Genomic DNA, 17,810 nt, shown 5'->3' on the forward strand with positions numbered 1-17,810 from the left:
CTTCTTTTCACCAGAGCCCATAGGACTCCGGTCAGAAGTAAGTCACTACAGGGAATAGGGAGCCATTTGGCAACATAGTGAAGGAGGAGGCCTTGATGAAGACAGCCAGGCTCGTAAGGGAAGCACTGTCAGAAAGACACAATACAGTTCATTTACAACTGGTCATTATCAACAATAACAGAGCTTCAACCACCCAAAACTTTATTTATACAGGGAGGAGGTAACGACGGCAACCGTGAGAACACATGGAACCTATAGAATAATGTGATGTCATCATGGCAACCCTCCGTCTCTGTGTGTGTACAGCCAACGTACATCATCCTACAGGCCCACCGCTCGCCAAGGAATAGTGCTATCAGAATGTACAGAAAGAACCCAGCTCTAGAAAATAAAAAGCTTAACACATTTTTAAAAAGGGAACAAGTCTTCATTTTAACTGTGAATATTCAGTCTACAATATTTTAGAAATAATATACAAGTTTAGAATATTACACTTCTTCAGTTTTCCCACTTTGTAGTTATTGCACTGGTGTTCCAGAAATAAAGATGTCTCTTGGTGGTAGAAGTTCTAGGCCAAAACACAGGACAGAGGCAGCAGCCTGGCCTGGGTCTAACCCTGGCCTGGGTCTAACCCTGGCCGGGGTCTGGCCTGGCAGGGGTCTAACCCTGGCCGGGGTCTGGCCTGTCAGGGGTCTAACCCTGGCCTGGGTCTAACCTGGCCGGGGTCTGACCTGGCAGGGGTCTGACCTGGCAGGGGTCTAACCTGGCCTGGGTCTAACCAACACATGGAACCCATAAATGTGATTCCCAAATGTCACTATTCCCTATATAGAGATAGGGTGGTGGAGACGAAGCCATAATGCAGCCCTCTGTTCACTTCCTGGTCACATGGTAGCAGAACCAACAGGTTGTCATGGTGACAGGGTTAGGATCACTAGGAGGTCGTCGTCATCATTCAGGGCCCGTATCCATAAAGTGTCCCAGAGTAGGAGTGATGATCTAGGATCAGTTGGCCCTTTTAGGTCATAATGAATAAGATTATATGGACTGGACTGATCCTAGATCCCCACTGACGGACTGATCCTAGATCCCCAATAATGGACTGATCCTAGATCACCACTGACGGACTGATCCTAGATCCCCAATAATGGACTGATCCTAGATCACCACTGACGGACTGATCCTAGATCACCACTGATCCTAGATCCCCACTGACGGACTGATCCTAGATCCCCAATCATGGACTGATCCTAGATCCCCAATCATGGACTGATCCTAGATACCCACTGACGGACTGATCCTAGATCACCACTGATCCTAGATCCCCAATAATGGACTGATCCTAGATCCCCAATAATGGACTGATCCTAGATCCCCAATAATGGACTGATCCTAGATCCCCAATAATGGACTGATCCTAGATCCCAAATAATGGACTGATCCTAGATCCCCAATAATGGACTGATCCTAGATCCCCACTGACGGACTGATTCTAGATCCCCACTGACGGACTGATCCTAGATCCCCACTGACGGACTGATCCTAGATCCCCAATAATGGACTGATCCTAGATCCCCACTGACGGACTGATCCTAGATCACCACTGACGGACTGATCCTAGATCCCCACTGACGGACTGATCCTAGATCCCCACTGACGGACTGATCCTAGATCCCCAATAATGGACTGATCCTAGATCCCCACTGACGGACTGATCCTAGATCCCCCACTGATACTGTGATATGCTTTGTGTACACAGGCCAGGTCATGATGAAACACTGTCAGAGGGCAGAAATAGAAACAGGCCAGATCGATGCTTCATGGTGATGGGCTAGAGTCAGACTACACACTAGCATCAGTTAACAGATACCTACATCCCATCTCAACGACGGTTCAACGTAAATCAACAATCAGTACTATTGGTCCGATGTCCTGAATATGACGCAATACGATTCCAAATAAACTGATAGCTAAGAATCCAAGTCCGTCACATCTTGTTCTCCCCATTAAAGCCTGTACAACATTCCACAGTGTTAACTTAAAAACGGATTCAGCAAGCTTTGACACACTGACAGTCTGTGAGCCGTTCCAGAGTGTTGATAAATGCAGTTCATCTTTCAGGTGGAGAGCAGGGTGAGGTGGGGACAGTGGAGTCCCTGTTGGGGTAAGACAGGCAAGGGAGAGTTGGGTTTCTGTTAGCCAACAGGAGACAGTTGCATCTCTTTCTCACGTCTCTTCCTACAGAGTCTATGAGGACATCACCTTCCTTCCTGTCAGTCTAGACTCGGTCTTGTCTGTCAGTCTGTCCAAACACCGGCATGTCAGTTGGATAAAACTCACTGATGGCTTAAGAATGAAAAACACGAACAATGTAAATGGTCTGACTAGGAGAAGGGCCTGCAGAACTGACACGATGTTATATACTGGAGCCGTCTGCCTGGAGCACCGCTGACCCCTGACCTCTAGCTCTCCAGGTTAGACCACACTCTCCCGGTTAGCAGACACCAGCACGGCCCTGCGGCAGATAGGACAGGTGGAGTTCTCAGACAGCCAGCGGTCGATACAGTGAACATGGTACTCATGAGAACAGGGCAACTTCCTCAACTTGTTCCCCTCAGCATACTCTGTGATACACACACTGCAGGTCTTCAGAGCGTCACTCTCCCCAAAGTTCCTGGTGGAGAGGTTGTCGATCTGCTCCTTGGTGAGTCCTCTGGGCTGTTCCTCGTCCTCATCATTCAGGAGGAAGAAGTGAGCAAGGCGGAGGAAGGGTAGTGACCCCGGTTCCTCCAAACTGATGGGGGCACGGGGCCGAGCTCGCCCCTCCCTGGGGGTGCCCCCCACCCCTAAACCTATCCCTGGGGCCAGACCCAGACCAATCCCGTCCTCCCCCTCCCTCTCCTCTGTCCTTGCCTCACCGGCTCCTCCCATACTATGCCCGCTCACTGAGACAGGAGGCTCCGCCCCGTCCGCCATACCGGCTACTCCCCCGTCGGGAGTGTTGAGCGCCTCGGCCAGGTCGGCAGCGCCAGTGGGGTTACCACCGCCACGGTTTGAGTCCGAGGATTCCGAGTCCGAGTCCATGAAGTAGCTGAGCTCTCCGAAGCCGGTCATGATCTGTCGTATCATGGTCTGCAGAGCCATGGAGGTGGCCTCTCCCAACCCCGCGTCACTGATCCTCCTGATGGGGATCCTGATGGTGCTGACGTACGTCCTCACACCCGCGCGCTCGGACCGGGAGAAGGTCCTGCGGAATCCCCCCCTCTCACTCTCGTACAGGAAGGTGTTGTTGGAGTTCTGGGAGCGTGAGCGGGTTCTGTTAGCAATGCTGTCCCTCTGGCGGTACTCACCTGGACGAACTCGGCGCACCTGCAGGTCCAGCATGATGGTGGGGGGACGTCGTCCCGCTGCTCCCTCCCCGCCCGCGGCCTCTCCCTCCTGGGGTGGGGTGGTAACGGGCTCTGGGGCGGTCTCAGACCCTGTTCCGGCTGACTGGACCTCGTACTCTGCGGTGCTCTGCCGGGACAGAACATGCTGTCGAGTCCGTGAGCTTCCCTCTGCGGGGGCCTGGGGGGGCAGGGTGGGGGGGCTGTGTGAAGGGGCGGCGTTGGGCACGTGGCGGGGGAGGCCGTCCAGTCGGTCCAGGGTGAGGGGGGAACGGCTCCGTGTGGTGCGAGCCCTGGTCCGGCGCTGCTCGGGGCTACGGCTGCGGGCTCGTCTCTGGCCACGTCGCGGAGGCTCCTCAGGGGGAGGGCTGGGAGGGGCAGGGGCCGGGGTGGCTGGAGGGGCCTGCACCAGGGGACTGGCTGGTCTGGAGACAGGAGGGGTGGTGGTGACAGGGCTGGGCGGCTGTGGGACTACCTCTACTACTAACTCTGGGACCATCTCTGCTTCTAGTTCTGGCTCAGCTTCTACTTCAGCCTCTGGCTCCATCTCCACTTCTGGTTCCACTATGACAGCCAGCTCTTCCACAACGGGTTCCTCCAGCACCTCTCCTGTCTCCATGGGTACCTCCGTCCCCGCCTCAGGCAGGACCTCCACCACATTGTCAGGTGCTCTTGTTGCGGCCTCCTCCTGCGCCTCCCCCTCCGCGCGGGCCTGCTGCTCCTCCTCCTGCGCCTCCCCCTCCGCGCGGGCCTGCTGCTCCTCCCCCTGCGCCTCCTCCTGCGCCTCCCCCTCCGCGCGGGCCTGCTGCTCCGCCAGGTTACGGTTAACGTTGATCTCCAGACTGAACCGGAAGTCTCCGCTGTTTGGGTTGGTCCGGCTCACCGCCCGCCACGACTGGTTTCCTCGGTGACCACTGCGGGTGGTGTTGCCTGTCCGCCTGACGGTGTTCAGCCAATCCAAGAGGGTGTCGCCGTTAGACGGGTCCTCTGGACCTTCTGCCAGTTCTAACGGAAGACAGGACATATCAACATTCTAATAAAAGACAGAACATATCAACATTCTAATAAAAGACAGGACATATCAACATTCTAATAAAAGACAGGACATATCAACATTCTAATAAAAGACAGGACATATCAACATTCTAACAGAAGACAGAACATATCAACATTCTAATAAAAGACAGGACATATCAACATTCTAACGGAAGACAGAACATATCAACATTCTAACGGAAGACAGAACATATCAACATTCTAATAAAAGACAGGACATATCAACATTCTAATAAAAGACAGGACATATCAACATTCTAACGGAAGACAGGACATATCAACATTCTAACGGAAGACAGAACATATCAACATTCTAACGGAAGACAGAACATATCAACATTCTAATAAAAGACAGGACATATCAACATTCTAACGGAAGACAGAACATATCAACATTCTAACGGAAGACAGAACATAACAACATTCTAACGGAAGACAGGACATATCAACATTCTAACGGAAGACAGGACATATCAACATTCTAATAAAAGACAGAACATATCAACATTCTAACGGAAGACAGAACATATCAACATTCTAACGGAAGACAGAACATAACAACATTCTAACGGAAGACAGGACATATCAACATTCTAATAAAAGACAGGACATATCAACATTCTAATAAAAGACAGGACATATCAACATTCTAACGGAAGACAGGACATATCAACATTCTAACAAAAGACAGAACATATCAACATTCTAATAAAAGACAGGACATATCAACATTCTAACGGAAGACAGGACATATCAACATTCTAATAAAAGACAGGACATATCAACATTCTAACAAAAGACAGAACATATCAACATTCTAATAAAAGACAGGACATATCAACATTCTAACGGAAGACAGGACATATCAACATTCTAACAAAAGACAGAACATATCAACATTCTAATAAAAGACAGGACATATCAACATTCTAACGGAAGACAGAACATATCAACATTCTAACGGAAGACAGAACGTATCAACATTCTAATAAAAGACAGAACATATCAACATTCTAATAAAAGACAGAACATATCAACATTCTAACGGAAGACAGAACATATCAACATTCTAATAAAAGACAGAACATATCAACATTCTAACGGAAGACAGAACATATCAACATTCTAATAAAAGACAGAACATATCAACATTCTAACGGAAGACAGAACATATCAACATTCTAATAAAAGACAGGACATATCAACATTCTAACGGAAGACAGAACATATCAACATTCTAATAAAAGACAGAACATATCAACATTCTAACGGAAGACAGAACATATCAACATTCTAACGGAAGACAGGATATATCAACATTCTAACAAAAGACAGAACATATCAACATTCTAACGGAAGACAGGACATATCAACATTCTAATAAAAGACAGGACATATCAACATTCTAATAAAAGACAGGACATATCAACATTCTAATAAAAGACAGGACATATCAACATTCTAATAAAAGACAGGACATATCAACATTCTAATAAAAGACAGGACATATCAACATTCTAATAAAAGACAGGACATATCAACATTCTAACAAAAGACAGAACATATCAACATTCTAACGGAAGACAGGACACATCAACATTCTAATAAAAGACAGAACACATCAACATTCTAATAAAAGACAGGACATATCAACATTCTAATAAAAGACAGGACATATCAACATTCTAATAAAAGACAGGACATATCAACATTCTAACGGAAGACAGAACATATCAACATTCTAATAAAAGACAGAACATATCAACATTCTAATAAAAGACAGGACATATCAACATTCTAATAAAAGACAGGACATATCAACATTCTAATAAAAGACAGGACATATCAACATTCTAATAAAAGACAGAACATATCAACATTCTAATAAAAGACAGAACATATCAACATTCTAATAAAAGACAGAACATATCAACATTCTAATAAAAGACAGGACATATCAACATTCTAATAAAAGACAGGACATATCAACATTCTAATAAAAGACAGGACATATCAACATTCTAATAAAAGACAGGACATATCAACATTCTAATAAAAGACAGGACATATCAACATTCTAATAAAAGACAGAACATATCAACATTCTAATAGAAGACAGAACATATCAACATTCTAATAAAAGACAGGACATATCAACATTCTAATAAAAGACAGAACATATCAACATTCTAACGGAAGACAGGACATATCAACATTCTAACGGAAGACAGAACATATCAACATTCTAATAAAAGACAGGACATATCAACATTCTAACGGAAGACAGGACATATCAACATTCTAATAAAAGACAGGACATATCAACATTCTAATAAAAGACAGGACATATCAACATTCTAACGGAAGACAGAACATATCAACATTCTAATAAAAGACAGGACATATCAACATTCTAATAAAAGACAGGACATATCAACATTCTAACAGAAGACAGAACATATCAACATTCTAATAAAAGACAGAACATATCAACATTCTAATAAAAGACAGGACATATCAACATTCTAATAAAAGACAGAACATATCAACATTCTAACGGAAGACAGGACATATCAACATTCTAACGGAAGACAGAACATATCAACATTCTAATAAAAGACAGGACATATCAACATTCTAACGGAAGACAGGACATATCAACATTCTAATAAAAGACAGGACATATCAACATTCTAATAAAAGACAGGACATATCAACATTCTAACGGAAGACAGAACATATCAACATTCTAATAAAAGACAGGACATATCAACATTCTAATAAAAGACAGGACATATCAACATTCTAACAGAAGACAGAACATATCAACATTCTAATAAAAGACAGGACATATCAACATTCTAACAGAAGACAGAACATATCAACATTCTAATAAAAGACAGGACATATCAACATTCTAACAGAAGACAGAACATATCAACATTCTAATAAAATACAGGACATATCAACATTCTAACGGAAGACAGGACATATCAACATTCTAATAAAAGACAGGACATATCAACATTCTAATAAAAGACAGGACATATCAACATTCTAATAAAAGACAGGACATATCAACATTCTAACGGAAGACAGAACGTATCAACATTCTAACAGAAGACAGAACATATCAACATTCTAACGGAAGACAGGACATATCAACATTCTAACGGAAGACAGAACGTATCAACATTCTAACGGAAGACAGGACATATCAACATTCCAATAAAAGACAGGACATATCAACATTCTAACGGAAGACAGGACATATCAACATTCTAATAAAAGACAGGACATATCAACATTCTAACGGAAGACAGGACATATCAACATTCTAACGGAAGACAGGACATATCAACATTCTAATAAAAGACAGGACATATCAACATTCTAATAAAAGACAGGACATATCAACATTCTAACGGAAGACAGAACGTATCAACATTCTAACGGAAGACAGGACATATCAACATTCTAACGGAAGACAGGACATATCAACATTCTAACAGAAGACAGGACATATCAACATTCTAATAAAAGACAGGACATATCAACATTCTAACGGAAGACAGAACATATCAACATTCTAATAAAAGACAGGACATATCAACATTCTAATAAAAGACAGGACATATCAACATTCTAACGGAAGACAGAACATATCAACATTCTAACGGAAGACAGAACGTATCAACATTCTAACGGAAGACAGGACATATCAACATTCTAATAAAAGACAGGACATATCAACATTCTAACGGAAGACAGAACATATCAACATTCTAACGGAAGACAAGACATATCAACATTCTAACAGAAGACAGGACATATCAACATTCTAACGGAAGACAGGACATATCAACATTCTAACAGAAGACAGGACATATCAACATTCTAACGGAAGACAGAACATATCAACATTCTAACGGAAGACAGAACATATCAACATTCTAACGGAAGACAGAACATATCAACATTCTAATAAAAGACAGGACATATCAACATTCTAATAAAAGACAGGACATATCAACATTCTAACGGAAGACAGGACATATCAACATTCTAACGGAAGACAGAACATATCAACATTCTAATAAAAGACAGGACATATCAACATTCTAACGGAAGACAGGACATATCAACATTCTAACGGAAGACAGAACATATCAACATTCTAACGGAAGACAGAACATATCAACATTCTAACGGAAGACAGAACATATCAACATTCTAATAAAAGACAGGACATATCAACATTCTAACAGAAGACAGGACATATCAACATTCTAACGGAAGACAGAACATATCAACATTCTAACGGAAGACAGGACATATCAACATTCTAACGGAAGACAGGACATATCAACATTCTAATAAAAGACAGGACATATCAACATTCTAACGGAAGACAGAACATATCAACATTCTAACGGAAGACAGAACATATCAACATTCTAATAAAAGACAGGACATATCAACATTCTAATAAAAGACAGGACATATCAACATTCTAATAAAAGACAGGACATATCAACATTCTAACGGAAGACAGAACATATCAACATTCTAACGGAAGACAGGACATATCAACATTCTAACGGAAGACAGGACATATCAACATTCTAACAGAAGACAGGACATATCAACATTCTAATAAAAGACAGGACAATCAACATTCTAACGGAAGACAGAACATATCAACATTCTAACGGAAGACAGAACATATCAACATTCTAATAAAAGACAGGACATATCAACATTCTAACGGAAGACAGAACATATCAACATTCTAATAAAAGACAGGACATATCAACATTCTAACAGAAGACAGGACATATCAACATTCTAATAAAAGACAGGACATATCAACATTCTAACGGAAGACAGAACATATCAACATTCTAATAAAAGACAGGACATATCAACATTCTAACGGAAGACAGGACATATCAACATTCTAACGGAAGACAGAACATATCAACATTCTAACGGAAGACAGAACATATCAACATTCTAACGGAAGACAGAACATATCAACATTCTAATAAAAGACAGGACATATCAACATTCTAACAGAAGACAGGACATATCAACATTCTAACGGAAGACAGAACATATCAACATTCTAATAAAAGACAGGACATATCAACATTCTAATAAAAGACAGGACATATCAACATTCTAATAAAAGTCAGGACATATCAACATTCTAATAAAAGACAGGACATATCAACATTCTAACGGAAGACAGAACATATCAACATTCTAACAGAAGACAGGACATAGCAACATTCTAACGGAAGACAGGACATATCAACATTCTAACAGAAGACAGAACATATCAACATTCTAATAAAAGACAGGACATATCAACATTCTAACGGAAGACAGAACATATCAACATTCTAACGGAAGACAGAACATATCAACATTCTAATAAAAGACAGGACATATCAACATTCTAATAAAAGACAGGACATATCAACATTCTAACGGAAGACAGGACATATCAACATTCTAACGGAAGACAGAACATATCAACATTCTAACGGAAGACAGAACATATCAACATTCTAATAAAAGACAGGACATATCAACATTCTAACGGAAGACAGAACATATCAACATTCTAACGGAAGACAGAACATATCAACATTCTAATAAAAGACAGGACATATCAACATTCTAACGGAAGACAGAACATATCAACATTCTAACGGAAGACAGAACATATCAACATTCTAATAAAAGACAGGACATATCAACATTCTAACGGAAGACAGAACATATCAACATTCTAATAAAAGACAGGACATATCAACATTCTAATAAAAGACAGGACATATCAACATTCTAACGGAAGACAGAACATATCAACATTCTAACAGAAGACAGAACATATCAACATTCTAACGGAAGACAGAACATATCAACATTCTAATAAAAGACAGGACATATCAACATTCTAATAAAAGACAGGACATATCAACATTCTAATAAAAGACAGGACATATCAACATTCTAACGGAAGACAGAACATATCAACATTCTAACGGAAGACAGAACATATCAACATTCTAACGGAAGACAGGACATATCAACATTCTAATAAAAGACAGGACATATCAACATTCTAACGGAAGACAGGACATATCAACATTCTAACGGAAGACAGGACATATCAACATTCTAATAAAAGACAGGACATATCAACATTCTAACGGAAGACAGGACATATCAACATTCTAACAGAAGACAGGACATATCAACATTCTAACGGAAGACAGGACATATCAACATTCTAATAAAAGACAGAACATATCAACATTCTAACAGAAGACAGGACATATCAACATTCTAACGGAAGACAGGACATATCAACATTCTAATAAAAGACAGAACATATCAACATTCTAACAGAAGACAGGACATATCAACATTCTAACGGAAGACAGGACATATCAACATTCTAACGGAAGACAGGACATATCAACATTCTAACGGAAGACAGGACATATCAACATTCTAATAAAAGACAGAACATATCAACATTCTAATAAAAGACAGGACATATCAACATTCTAATAAAAGACAGGACATATCAACATTCTAATAAAAGACAGGACATATCAACATTCTAATAAAAGACAGGACATATCAACATTCTAATAAAAGACAGGACATATCAACATTCTAACAGAAGACAGAACATATCAACATTCTAATAAAAGACAGAACATATCAACATTCTAACGGAAGACAGGACATATCAACATTCTAATAAAAGACAGGACATATCAACATTCTAATGGTTTGCATTAGAGTGACTATCATAATTTCACTTTGAATTTCTGCTTGAATGACAAAATGAAAAGTACAGAGGAGCCTTACCTCCTGTAGCTTCTCCAGTCTCACTGGTGTTGATGCTAGGCTGCTGCTGCTGCTCTGGCCCATCCTTAATCTGCTGCAGCCGACTCAACAACTCCTCCGCTGTGATCTCACCTAGGAGGGATGAAACTACAACTTAGTATACAGACACTGACTAACTACATTCATTTAGTACCGTAAATACCCAACTATTTGCCCATAAAGCTGTAGTATGTCTCCTGTTTACACTGCAACAGGACAGTACTGAGAACCACCAGACTTACCAGGACAGGCCCTGTCCTCTTACTGCTCTCCCCAGGAAAGGTGTTCCACTAGCGGATGCTCCAAACATACTGCCCACCCCACTGACCTGGATGTGGCACGATAAGAAAAACTCAAATCTGAGACAACAACCTTCGATAGCCAATCTAAAAAACGGAACGAAAATGTAATTCAACCCAGTCTGCAGTAGAGAAATAAAGCCCTAAATTAAAAAGAACGCAAAGATATCCAACTTTTTAAACGAGTTAGAAAATCCATGCCTACAATGCTCTGTTAACCCTCAGATATGTATTACAGTTACCTGGGGTACCCAGCAGGTTGTTGTCTAATGAGGTGTGTTACAGGTTTATAACAGGTGTAACTACAGGTGTATTAAAGGAGAGTCAGTTACCTGGGGTTCACGGCTGGTTGTTGTCTAATGAGGTGTGTACAGGTTTATAACAGGTGTTACTACAGGTGTATTAAAGGAGAGTCAGTTACCTGGGGTACCCAGCAGGTTGTTGTCTAATGAGGTGTGTTACAGGTTTATAACAGGTGTTACTACAGGTGTATTAAAGGAGAGTCAGTTACCTGGGGTACCCAGCAGGATGTTGTCTAATGAGGTGTGTTACAGGTTTATAACAGGTGTTACTACAGGTGTATTAAAGGAGAGTCAGTTACCTGGGGTACCCAGCAGGTTGTTGTCTAATGAGGTGTGTACAGGTTTATAACAGGTGTTACTACAGGTGTATTAAAGGAGAGTCAGTTACCTGGGGTACCCAGCAGGTTGTTGTCTAATGAGGTGTGTTACAGGTTTATAACAGGTGTTACTACAGGTGTATTAAAGGAGAGTCAGTTACCTGGGGTACCCAGCAGATTGTTGTCTCTCATCAGCCGGTAGTCTGCCTCACTCAGGTTGTTGACAAACTGGTAGAAGGCCTCCTCCCGGTCTAGCCGGTCCCGTTGCCGCCTGCGCTGGGCCTCTGGTTGGTCACTGGCGCCCGGCTCGGAACTGTCGGAGCCCTCCATCAGGTGTCGAAGGGAGAGAAGCTGGAGATAAACGCTGTCTATCGCTGAGTCACCACGATCCTGCTGCTAGGGATAATCAATCAAATGTTATCAATAAAAATGTATTTTTACATCAGCAGTTGTCAAAAGGTGCCTTTACAGTAGCCTGGCCTAGAACCCAATGAGCAAGCAGAAGAAAGAGCCAGGAAAAAGTCCCTAGAGGAAGAAACCTCGAGAGGAAGCAGGCTCAGCATCGCCATCCTCTTCTGGCTATACCGGGTCGACAATAGAAATGCCTAGCTGCATCTTTGACACACTGACAGTTAGCAGGTGAGGAAGGCCACAGACAGGTGATCTGATTCATGACATGCAGCACATTAATAAAACACACACATATTGATGTTATTGACAAGGCCTAAATGACATCAACAAATAGCAGAAAGCAGGTTAACTAGCCATCTTATTAGCTACTAAGTTAGCTAGCGTTCAATAAACTATAGCTAATAAGGACGTTTCAGATATCAAGGAAAATTATTCCTGGCTTGGTGGGCATCGTTTACTCTGATGCAACAATGTCACCTCCTTTAAAAGCATTATCTTAACGGAGTACCGTGTTGTGATTAAAAAAATATATATATAATAAATCAGCAGCTAACCAGTCAGACCAAAGTCGACAAAAACAAAATGGAATCTGGCGAGCTAACCATTAGCACGCTAGCTAGCTAACAACCTTAGCATCTGGCTGGAAATGGTTAACTAGCTAGCTACACCTCAACATTTACCGTGGCAAAAACCATAGCTAGCTAACGATATACCAACAAGATTATTCTTTTATGATTTCAAGTTGTGACCATGGCACACATTTCAAGTTGACAAGACTAAATGTAGCTATCTAGTTAGCGCATGATATACATATGGCTGGCCAACGGACCATTTAACATTGGCTAACAGGCTAACGAGAAACGTTTAAACTGCAGTCATTTGTGGAATTAGATAGCTAGCTCTTTTGATGCCTTTTGTGTACGCTATATATAGACATCCACTTACACAAAAACATTATATGAATAACGTTAATAGCGTACAAGATGGAAGCAACTGTACTTTGATTTTGCTATTTATAACTGGCTAGCTAACTATTAAGTAAATGAATGAATACCTCGAAACAATGCTAACTACCTTCCTATATGACATAAGACTGACATTTTGTCACCAACACGAAACTAAGCCAGTAAATCAACGTTAACCTAACTAGCTAACAAGGTCCCTTTCAACATATGTTTTTTCACGTTGTTACCTAGCTAACTAATTATAATCAACACCAATGAGTTAGCTAGGTGATTAAGCTAATCAGCTAGCTAACACCTCCCGAAGCCGTTTCGCCAAAGTTAGAGTTAGCTAGCTGCTTGCTAAGCGCTACCTCCTAACGTTAGTTGACCGCCAGCTAGCTAACAGGTTTGCACAATTTAACAGTCCACTTTATATTTAGTTAACAACATTTAAATATGGCATACATTCACAGTACCTGTCTTGTATTTGTGTCGTTATTCGTTATCTTGGACTTTGGTAGTTTTATTCTCACAAATTCGCTTGAATAGTTGGGTACGGTCTCAGGATTCCATTTTCCCCATCATTGTACAGCGATCTTCCGGAAACTGGGGGAGCAGGAGACGGAAGGACGGTCGTTTGTTTTTGGTCTGTAACTCTGACTGCAGCGCAATACTGTGGTGAGAGGTGGAATTGTCAAAAGCAGATCCATTATTGCATGCAACATTAAGGGTGTAATAGTAAATGTAAAATCAATATGACCAATGTAGCTACTACTACAACTACAATTAGTCTGGGTAGCCATTTGATTAGATGTTCAGGAGTCTTATGACTTGGGGGTAGAAGCTGTTTAGAAGCCTCTTGGAACTAGACTTGGTGCTCCGGTACTGCTTGCCATGCGGTAGCAGAGAGAACAGTCTATGACTGGGGTGGCTGGGTTGGTTATGTAAGCTTCTTCTAACCCATCGCTTTCTACTACATATAAGAATACGATTAAATTATATCTTTACATAAAAAATCAAAGTCTATCACAATTACAGTCATTACAATAAGTGTTATACCCCTTGATCTTCAAAAATAGGCCTTGGAAGTATGGAAGTATAGATTAGCCAAATTGTTTTACCTTATTAGCCAGCCCTACTCTGTTGTTTATGATTTTATTGTCTTAGAGGACAGATGTGGCTCATTGATTTGAGTTGAAAAATAAATGCTGCACTCATGGAATGGCATGCTTTGAGCACAACTGAAAAGTGCTATTTACATGTGAAGAATGAATGTCATATACTGCATTTGCTACAGGCCTATTGTTTACCTTTTTGCTCGTTACACTTTGATATCTTGATAATATGCAGCTGTTTAAAGGGCAGATCCACAGATGAAAAAATAACAAAACGATCGCCCCGCCTCTGTTTTGGTAAAACGCTGAGGGATGGGCCTGGAGAAATGTAACCACTCTCAGATGAATAGACAGAGCTATGGATGCAAGGACTGACCATCCATGATATCAACATATTCTTTTAACCACGTTATGAGGCTATACAGTGTTTGTTTACATTTACAATGTTTAAAACATTGGAGAAAAACAAGCTTATATGTTGGGTTCTCATGGAGTGTGACAGTTGAACTAAGCTCATGAGGCATTTATAAGTTATATTCTTCAACAATCAATGGATATATATAATTTATAAGTCCTTAAATGGATGTAGCAACTACAGATTGCCCCTTTAAAAACCTCTACGGGATCGGTGTCCCTATACCGGGACGGTTGAACCAACGAGCACTAATGTGATTAGCATGATGTTATAACAGCCAACTTTCCAGGACATAGACATGTCTGATATGGGCAGAAAGCTTAAATTCTTGTTAATGTAACTGCACTGTCCAATTTACAGTCGCTATTACAGTGAACAAAATGACCATGCTATTGTTTGAGGAGAGTGCACAACAACAAAACACTTTTATCAATCAATCAATCAATCAAGTTTATTTTATATAGCCCTTCGTACATCAGCTAATATCTCGAAGTGCTGTACAGAAACCCAGCCTAAAACCCCAAACAGCAAGCAATGCAGGTGTAGAAGCACGGTGGCTAGGAAAAACTCCCTAGAAAGGCCAAAACCTAGGAAGAAACCTAGAGAGGAACCAGGCTATGAGGGGTGGCCAGTCCTCTTCTGGCTGTGCCGGGTGGAGATTATAACAGAACTATGCCAAGATGTTCAAAATGTTCATAAGTGACAAGCATGTTCAAATAATAATCATGAATAATTTTCAGTTGGCTTTTCATAGCCGATCATTAAGAGTTGAAAACAGCAGGTCTGGGACAGGTGGCGGTTCCATAACCGCAGGCAGAACAGCTGAAACTTTTATCACTGCAACTGGTTTGATACATTCACCTCTGAAGGTAAATAATGTAGTTTACATTCAGTAATCTGGCTCTGATTTGTCATCCTGAGGGTCCCAGATATAAAATGTAGCATAGTTTTGTTTGATAAAATCCATTTTTATATTTAAATGTAGGAACTGGGTTCTACAGTTTGACTCCACTGCTGTCTCTGGTGTCACACCCACCCCGCTCGGCCATCTAGATGTGTGAAAGTTAGCGTATTTTCTGTAGGGAAGCTAATGATCCATCTTGTATGACATTCCTGGGAGTGTGTTATAAATTTTTTTATTTGACCTTTATTTAACTAGGCAAGTCAGTTAAGAACAAATTCTTATTTTCAATGACATCCTAGGTACAGTGGATATGCATATTCTTGATAGCATTTGAAAGGAAAGACTTTGAAGTTTGTGGAAATGTGAAATTAATGTCTGTCTTGTTCAGGGCCAGAGTTTTTAAAAGTGTGTGAGTTTGAGCATATGTCCATTAGGCCTATGGATTTTTTTTATCAGCATGAATTAGATTGAGTAATGAAAGCCCCACTTTTATTCCATAGGCTGGGATCCACACTATGCAGCTGTTGCAAGAGTGCATTTTTCACTGGCTGTCCACTGGTTTCAAAAACAAGGATTGATAGGCAGCTTAAACTTCTTAAATTCAACCATTTTTGGGTTCAAATACACATTTAGATTTGTGAACAGCCATCCACAACAACCACGATCCGTAAGGTGCAAATAGCTGAATGAGAGCAGTGTGAGTCACATCAATGTGATATGTAGATATCAATAATAAGTGTATCCGTATCGCCGTAGACTACAACCTCTACTGTCATCCTTACCTCCAAGCGTTTATTCAAGTTGGATAATATTTGGATGCCGACAGCAGACACACCATTGGAAGACACAGCTTGGACTGTAGCCTACAAAAGCCTGTTCCTGCTCTTTTCCCACAATCCATCAAACCCATTTGGTGTGTCATCATAGTGGTCTCTGACATCATAGTGGTGTCTGACATCATAGTGGTCTCTGACATCATAGTGGTCTCTGACTCACTCAGGTGGAAGAAACTTAAACTTGCGCCTTTTTTCAATGTTGATTTGAATGTCATTCAGAAAGTTTTTTTCTGAATTTGAAAGTAATCATCTAGTTTTTCAAAAGTAAAAATAATTTAAAAAAAGATCTGTAATCTGATTACAATATTTTTGCTGGTAACGTAACGTATTACACTTACCGTTTTTTTTGGTAATCCATTACTCCCCAACCCTGAATATGAGCCATCCAATTGGCAGTAAGACTATAGTGCACTTGATTTGCTTTCCGGGCCCGCCGGGAAAGCAGAGTGCTTCTCTCTGGGGGCTGATCTTCTGCACGGTAGTCCTGGGGAGCTGCAGGGGTGGGAACATTGCTCTCCTCCACGAAGCATCAATCAACCATGAGAGAGTGATTACGGTAATAAAATGACCGTGGCAACAATGAGATAACTCTGTCTGTATTTCAAATTGCAACTTATTCCCTATATAGTGTACTACTTTTGTCCAGGGCCAATAGCACTCTTATCAAAAGTAGGGCACTATGTAGGGAATAGGGTGCCATTGGTCATAGGGTTCTGGTTAAAAGTAGGGCACTATGTAGGGAATAGGGTGCCATTGGTCATAGGGCTCTGGTTAAAAGTAGGGCACTATGTAGGGAATAGGGTGCCATTGGTCATAGGGCTCTGGTTAAAAGTAGGGCACTACGTAGGGAATAGGGTGCCATTGGTCATAGGGCTCTGGTTAAAAGTAGGGCACTATGTAGGGAATAGGGTGC

General features: G+C 41.3%; 1 protein-coding gene across 4 annotated transcripts; it reads right to left on the bottom strand.

Annotated features, from left to right (window-relative positions):
* Positions 1 to 184: 184 nt before the first annotated feature.
* rlim (ring finger protein, LIM domain interacting) lies at positions 185 to 14,281 on the bottom strand. 4 transcript variants are annotated; one of them, XR_008755111.1, is made up of 5 exons: positions 14,104 to 14,281; positions 12,434 to 12,665; positions 11,337 to 11,447; positions 732 to 4,391; positions 185 to 616 (listed from the first exon to the last, which is right to left on the bottom strand). XR_008755111.1 is itself a non-coding variant. In XM_055888095.1 (4 exons), the coding sequence occupies exons 2-4, from the start codon at positions 12,600 to 12,602 to the stop codon at positions 2,476 to 2,478; spliced, it is 2,196 nt and encodes a 731-aa protein (XP_055744070.1). In that variant the 5' UTR covers positions 12,603 to 12,665; positions 14,104 to 14,281; the 3' UTR covers positions 185 to 2,475. The 4 variants fall into 4 exon arrangements, 2 of the variants coding, with proteins under 2 accessions (XP_055744070.1, XP_055744071.1); XR_008755110.1 differs by lacking the exon at positions 185 to 616 and adding an exon at positions 654 to 666 and having other exon boundaries at positions 716 to 4,391; XM_055888095.1 differs by having other exon boundaries at positions 185 to 4,391.
* Between the last annotated feature and the right edge of the window lie 3,529 nt (positions 14,282 to 17,810).

Source organism: Salvelinus fontinalis, chromosome 29 (genome assembly GCF_029448725.1).
Source record: "Salvelinus fontinalis isolate EN_2023a chromosome 29, ASM2944872v1, whole genome shotgun sequence".
Lineage (NCBI taxonomy): Eukaryota > Metazoa > Chordata > Actinopteri > Salmoniformes > Salmonidae > Salvelinus > Salvelinus fontinalis.